The 7,900-nt window shown below is 40.5% G+C and overlaps 1 protein-coding gene across 2 annotated transcripts in view; it reads left to right on the top strand.

Annotated features, from left to right (window-relative positions):
- The first annotated feature begins 521 nt into the window (after positions 1-521).
- The window catches only part of MEPE (matrix extracellular phosphoglycoprotein), a 16,277-nt gene continuing 8,898 nt past the window's right edge, over positions 522-7,900 (top strand). For both annotated transcript variants that reach the window (XM_006143257.1, XM_006143256.1), the window contains exons 1-2: positions 522-610; positions 2,510-2,575. In XM_006143257.1, coding sequence (XP_006143319.1) covers positions 2,522-2,575 — 54 coding nt within the window. In that variant the 5' untranslated portion in view covers positions 522-610; positions 2,510-2,521. The remainder of the gene's footprint in view (positions 611-2,509; positions 2,576-7,900) is intronic.

Genomic DNA, 7,900 nt, shown 5'->3' with positions numbered 1-7,900 from the left:
CCCTACAATAATTTTTCTCCTTATATTTAGTCTATGTCACTATCTAATATACTACATTTTCACTTGTCTGTCTTGTTTATTGTCTGTCTACCTCCTAAGCTCCATAGAGACAGGGATGTTTTTCTACATGTTTTGTTCACTACCATTTCCTCCATGCCTGGCACGTAGTAGGTACTCAAAACATTTTTGTTAAATGTTGCTGAATTTTATTCAGACAAAATTGAGATGATGAACTTTCTACCTGAAAGGATAGCAAACATGTTTTCTACCTATAAACATCTAGGTGTTAAGTCAGTTCTAATTAATAGCTCCAAAATCAATTCTAATTATCTGACAACATGATGTCCCAACTGAGGTATTTATATTGTCTGTTTATCCCACTTTCTGGAACATTTGATAGCAGCTTTCCACCACGAAAACATTTTTAGATTAAAATTACTTCGCCCCCTATGGTTATCTGTGGGCGCTTGTAACAAAAATTGTTTGCTAGTGCTAAGTGAGCCAGTGCTGATTGGCCGTCAGGTACTCCAAGTAACTTTAAATTTCAGCAAAATGCCCAGACTGGTAACCTGCAGAAGAAGCTGGGTCTTCAGAAGCTAAAAGATAACAGGTAATTTGGCTCTCTTGGTCTTGACAGCAAATAGCTCTCTATTGTAATTGTTTAGCTTTGCAACCCAGGTAAGGCTATGGCTTTTGACAATAAATGGAAATTGAAAATATTCTCTACTAAACACAACTGTGTAATATTTAGTGCTTTGTTTTATAAAATAAGTAGATAGTTGTAGATAACATCAACTAAAATTGATGGCATGGTAGCAACTTTCTCTTCTATCAGCTAACATCACGATCAAGCTCAACAGTAACTGAATGACTAATTTTACTCCGTCCCTTTCCTTACAAACCAGAATCAGGAGAATCTGATCATATTCATGCTCACAAACCTTGTCTGTGTTGATGTTTCTACGAATTAGCATAAAGTCATTTGATAAGTGCCTTATATTGTACTGGTCTATAAAAAGCTTGAAAGACTAAATTAAAGTTAGGTTAAGAACCTTAATATTTTATTAGTCTAGAAGCCTGAGATTTTAGAATATAGTTAATAGCTATATTTATTCCTCCAAGTAAATGTTTTTACCTTGAAATGTTTTAAGATTATAAGAATATTTTGATTAATTTTCTCATTAAAAAGTCTCAAAAAGTGGTACACATGTGTTATTTTCATATTGTTTGCTATTGACCTGTGCGGCAGTTAGAGAAATAGTTAACGTTCACCAGAACTAGCAGATTAGTCATCTAAAACCACTTTGACTTTTTATTTACAATGTAAAGGCTACTTAAGAGAGCTACTAGATTTCATTAGTATGTTTACCAAAGTATAAACATGTACCTTTACCTGTAACTAAATGTAAGTTGTAAACCTTTGATTGAGCTCAGTATGAAACACAATTTGCCTTTAAGTCAACTACTTGTCGATTTTTCTGTAATCAGACAAAACAACACAAATTTATTTTGTTTGGTGGTGTAGTCTTGATTAAGAGTGCTAGCTCTGCAGTTACATTAAGTCAGTACTAATCCCAGTTCTACCCCTTTAATGACTGCATATTCTGGGGCAAGTCATTTAACCTTCCTGTGTCTATTTCCTCATCTATAAAAAGGCATAGTAATGTCACCTAACTCACAGTAATGTCACCTAACTCAAATAATGGAATAAATGTACAATGCTAAGAACAGAAGTTGGCTTATTTTAATATGCAATAAATGTTAACTATTAACATAAGTTTTACATAAATTGTGTCACTCTCCAGCCAACAGATGCCCACTAATTCAGATATTGCTAGTGAGTATGAGGATAAATATTGGGGTACCAGCCCGGAAACAGGAAAGACTCCATTCCCCACAATAGAGTCTGTACTCTGATGGACTTAAGGAGCCTGCTATAAACTGCTTCATTAACTGAATGTCACTGAATTATACAAATAATTAAGTGAGCTCATTCTAAAGACAAAAAGGAAACGTTAGGACTGATAATAGAGCAAATAACTATGTATTTATAAAATCCATTCTAAAACTTATGTTATCCTTTTAATAATATCAAATAATTCTCATTTTTGCATTGGAATATACCTATATATAAGCATTTAGTTTAAAATATCCACACTTTGCTATAAATAAATAATAAATACTTTTATATAAATGTAAGTATTATATCTATCTGTTTATATGGTCTTCAAAAAGTTCATGCAAAATATTTATCATGAAAAACTGCATGAGATTAAAATATTTTTGCACCAAAATAAACTTGTACTTTAATTCCATTTTCTATGAAATTTCCTATATATGTGTATAATTCTGAGATTATATATACTTAAGTGAGATAGATATATATATATATATATATACACACACACACACACATATACATATATAAAACAAGAAGAAATAAATGACTATCTTCCTGCAGTTCATCTTAGGTAATACTTTAGGGTAAAATGCTGTTGTCTTTTCACAGAGATTCTCAGAGATGCAGGTCGTCTGTGTGGGATTGTTCCTTTTCAGCGTGACCTGGGCGGCACCCGTAAGCGTTTACAAATTCATTTATGCTTCATATGATCTCTTGCTGCCTATTTTCCTTCTAAGCCATGTCTACTCACAATTGTAGCATTTGCCTAGTTCATTTACGGTAAGCATCAAATAAGTAGAAAATAGCCGCCAGCACTTACCACAAATGCATGTCACCAAGGAGGCCTTTGATCAACAAGTGCTGAATTAAAGATATCACCAGGTTGCCTTTTAAAAAAAATTTGCTATGGAGAGGTGTGCTTTGCCTGTGAGAGAGAGGGAGAGAGAGAGAGAGAGAGAACAGGAAAGTAAGAAATCACCTCCCAGTGGGGATGGCCACACCACAGCCCCCTCTCCTCCATTCTCCTCTTGGGATCCTGGGCACACACGCACATGCCCCAGTGTGTTTTTCAAGCACCGGGTCTGGGATTTGAACTACACAGTCAGAATGTGGGGTGCATTCACCTTAACCACCAAGGAACCAGCTGGCCTACCATGTTGCCTTTTAAGGAACATCGAAAATGTTTTTTTTTTTTTTTTTTTTTGAGAAAACCAATAGCCAGTCATGGCCTTCCAAATCAGCTGACATTAATAAGTAATACTCAAAGATTCAAATTTTAACACATCAAAAGATCCTTTCAATGTTGCAGGAAAAGTTTAAGGAATTTGACATGAATGTTTTAAAACTAACCAACTGGTTTTTAAACAGATGGTAATGCAAAGGGACAAGAATTTTTCTCTGTTTCTCTCAACACTCCAGCACCATGGGATCTTGCTAATGATTTTCTCTTCATCAGTGAGGCTAAAGGTGTGAAATAATACCCCTAAACTTAATCCAAATCAAGCTCTGGCTTCTTTTTGTGTCTTTTCTTCTCTCTGACTCACCCAGAAGAGTATTCAGGATGTGACCAAATTATCTTGTGAAAATGCTGAGTGTCACTGATTATTTTCTGCAATGCGGACACAGTGCTAATTAGCCAATGTCTGAACGGCACCCTAGCCTCTCAGAGGAACCTTTTTGGTTGGAGAACCATGGAAACAAGTAGTCATTCCATTGCCAATTGTACTTAAATATAGGTCCTAAGTGAGTGGGTCACCAGTGGGTGACCAGACTGACAAGGCTGGAGCATGCCATCGGTAAGGACAGCTGACGTTGGGAAAAGTATGAGCACACCCCCTCACAGGCCTGCAGGGACTGTGCCACTATGATCTGGCTCAGCTGGGGCTGTGGAAGCATGCACTTAAACATGATGGTGGTGGGAGCCAGTTCTTGGTGTAGCAGTTACATCACTGGACTCCCATATGGCTGACTGTGGCTCGAGACCCGTAAAGGTAGCTTGAAACTCAAGCTAGGCACATGTGTGTGCATGCCCAAGATCCCGGAAAAAGGATGGAGGAGAAGGGATTGAGGCATGGCCATTCCCCCCTGGGGGGGTGATTTCTCCCTCTCCCTCTCACTGTCTCTTTCTCTCTCCCTGGAGAGTGCACACACTCTAAGGCAAAAACCTATACCAAGGGGAAAAAAAAAAAAAAAAAGGATGGTGGTGGGTGGCTCGTGCTGACCCAGCTCAATCCCAATCAGAGGAGGAAGAGTTTATTTTGAGCAGCACATTGCAAAAACAGCTGGAGTAGGGTTTTCCGATCATTTTCCAGTAAATGTGCTATGTCAACCCTGATCCAGTGACCACTGGTCCTAAGAGGGTGCCAGCTTTCCTCCCCAGAGGCTGACAATGCATCTCCATTACAGGGCCACATTCGACCATGGAAAGCCACCAAGTGGTTATGGGGGGCAAAAGGGACGAGTGTGCATTTCAAATGAAAGAGACTCAGCAAGGACATAGGGACAGAATCTGGAATGGTGAATTGTTAACTGTGATGTGTTCTCCCAGACGTATAGATTTCATGTTAGTGATTAGCTAAATTAGTTAACAATAAAATGATATGTAAGGAATTAGGATATATTGCATCACCTACATGTATCCTTGAATTATGAGCCACATTTCAAACAGTTTAAAAATAGAAAATAAAAGATGGTCATTTGGCTGTGCAATTTGACTAATATTTACCAATATGCAAATAGACCAAAAGACGTTGTTATAAGTCATGATAAATCATGAACTATAGTCATAGATTAAGGTATTCTACACTATCGAGCATATATTTTTTTTTTTGGAGAGATTTTAGCTATAGGGCGCATGCGCTTGCCAGACAGACAGAGAGAGACATAGAGAGAGAAAGCGAGAAGTCACCCCCCAGGAGGGATGGTCACACCGCAATCCCTTCTCCATTCTCCTCTTGGGATCCTGGGCAAGCACGCACACGTGCCCGGCATGAGTTTTAAGCCACCGGGTCCGGGACATGAACTGCGGTCGACTACGTGGGAGTCCAGCGACATAGCCTATCGAGCATATTTTTAATGCATGCATGTAAGTATATGTGGTGTGTAAGAAGATGTCAACATGCTGTATGTCATTTTTTTTGCCATCTTACTTGCAGGTTGTTTTGTTTTGTTTTGTTTTTACTATAGCCCTATTTCCAGAACTGTTTTCACTATTTTGATATTTTTTTAAAAATAAATTCAATGGCCTATATTTATATTCATATCTGAACCAACATAAAAAAGGCAACAAAGAGGGACCAGCAGTTAGCATAATGGCTATGTCGCTGGACTCCCATGTAGTCGACCACGGTTCGTGTCCTGGACCCGGTGGCTTAAAACTCACGCCGGGCGCGTGTGCATGCGTCCCCGAGATCCCGAGAGGAGAAGGGAGGAGAAGGGATTGAGGCATGGCCATCCCCCCTGGGGGGTGATTTCTCACTTTCTGTCTCTCTGTCTCTCTCTGTCTGTCTGGCGAGCGCATGTGCCCTATAGCAAAAAACCTCTCCAAAAAAAAAGGCAACAAAGAAAAAATAATAAAATATGCCTTGAAGAAACTTAATATAAGCTTCAGGAATGGTTTCTCTTATTACTAAATTTTTTTCATATTAGCTATTTAAAAATTTGTCATTTTAACCATAGGGCTTTGAGACAGGGGATTCCGGCTCAATATCCCCTCTCATTCTACTGCTACTACCAGCTGTGTAAGTGTAGGCATGTCTGTTTCTTCTACTGCCTGTCTCACAAGGGTTCTTACCCAACTCAGACTACACAATGTATGAGAAAATAGTTTATAAACTGTAAAGTGCTATATAATGTGTTTTTTAAACAAACTATTTTTGTCAATAGAATAGAACAGAACAGAATAGAAAATAGAATAGAATATAAAATACAGAATAGAATAGATTAGAATATAGAATAGAATATTAGGCAGATATGCCTTTGAGTCTGGCCAAGGAGGTAGTTTCTAAACTTTTGAGCGCATGTTTTTAAGATGATTTGATCAGTCAGAGTTCAGTGAGGAAAATAAAATCCACTAAAGGGAGTTCAGTTGAGGGGTTTTATTTGGAAACCAGCTATAAGGTACAGGAGAACAGAAAGGGCAGCTCAGAGGTGGTGAGACAAACCCAAAGACTGAGGCTATGACAACCACTAGAGCTAAGGAACAGAAAGAAGTGTTCCCAGTTCCCCGGGTGGGGGGTCCCCAGCTGGAAGACAGACCACAGAAGAGATATATCCCGTTCTAGGAATGTAATCCCAAACAGAGAGGGCAGGGGAGGACATACCTGGGCTACTCCCTCCTTCTACCCTCCAGTCTCCTGCCAGGCCACCATCACCAGGCCGAACCCAGACTGATGTCAGAGAGCAAAGGAGCTTGGGAAATGAAACTGTTCCAGTCAGCTCAGACTGATCAAGAGAAATACAGCATCTAAGACCAAGCAGGAAGATGAGCAATATCTTCTACTAAGAAACAGCCCCTCCATATAAAGCCAAGTACAGAAGGTCAGGGTTTCTTCAGGGCCTAGCTGGCCTTCGTTCTCTTAACCATTTTCTTGACCTCAAGGGTTTCTCTCTCCTGGATGACTGGTTGATCCACTATGATTCCTGCTCTCCCTTTACCACACACATTCCAACAAATCATTCCAACTCATTGGTTCTCCTTGTTACATCTGAGATAAGCTAAAAGGTCCTAAAGGAAATAAAAGGGAAATAAGAACACTGGGAGGGCTAGCCCTGTAGCTCAATGGTTAAGGGAGCAGGATCCCACATGGCTGACTGAGGTTTGAACCCTAGCCCTGGCAGCTTGAGGGACATACTAGACATTTGTGCACGCATGCCCCAAATCTCAACAGGATGGAGAAATAGAGAAGAGATTGCAGTGCGACCATGCCCAACTAGAGGGTGCTTTCCCTCTCATTCTCTTTCTCGTGAGCACACACACTCTCTAGCAATTAAAAAAAAAAAAAAAATTAGCATAATGGCTATGTCACTGGACTCCCACGTAGTCGACTGCGGTTCGAGTCCCGGACCCAGTGGCTTAAAACTCATGCCAGTCACATGTGCGTGCGTGCCCAAGATCCCGAGAGGAGACTGAAGGAGAAGGAATTGTGGCATGACCATCCCCCCTGGAAAGGGTGATTACTCGCTTTCTGTCTCTCTGTCTCTGTCTGCCTGGTGAGCGCCAAGTGCCCTATAGCAAAAACCTCCCCCCACATAAAAAGAAATTGAGAATGAAATTCTTTCCACAGCAAACATGCTCCTCCAGGATTCTCAGGTCCTGTCCTATGTGGGTTTCTTCAGCCCCAAGGCCTGCGACGGCAGCCTCGGTCTGCACCTTGTCCATTTCTGCCCTTTTTTCACGTTTATATCTACCTCTTACCCCTGGGTATTCTCAAGAACTTTGACTTTCATGTCAAACCAAGAGAAAGAATTTGTCTCAATCTGCTGGCCACATCCATGTTCCCAAGAAGAGCCCATCTTTGAACTTGATCTTACCATTTCCCTGTGGGGCCGTGAGTTTACTCTCCTGCGCCACCAGCAGAACCATGTCCTAACTCGATAGGTAACAATGACTGGACTTGGGCCATCAATGCAGACATATGGCCCACATCACTGCACTCTTCTTTTACTGCACTTATATGAAAGGTCTTCCAGTTTTCCAGTGAAAACTTCTTTTTCAGTCGATACCAGTGACAGCTTGTCCACCTGGGGAGCCATCCATCCCATCCTTCTCCCCATACTACACCCACTTGGCGGTGTGCAGGGCTTGGCTCTGGTTCCATAGTGGGGATGGCGCTGTGTCTTCCTGGGGTAGGAAAGCCGGCACCCTCATTCACAATTCCAAAGTAAATATTAGAGTGGAAACCATGTTCATCTCTTGGTCAGAATGCTTTTCCATATTGAATCATCACCCAGAGAGAGAAAAATAAGTGAAACGTCCATTGCCTGAAGAAATGAAGGAAA

This window comes from Tupaia chinensis, unplaced genomic scaffold (genome assembly GCF_000334495.1).
Source record: "Tupaia chinensis unplaced genomic scaffold, TupChi_1.0 Scaffold000094_1, whole genome shotgun sequence".
NCBI lineage: Eukaryota > Metazoa > Chordata > Mammalia > Scandentia > Tupaiidae > Tupaia > Tupaia belangeri.
The sequence above is the reverse complement of the archived record's forward strand: the minus strand, read 5'-3'. Positions and strand labels throughout refer to the sequence as shown.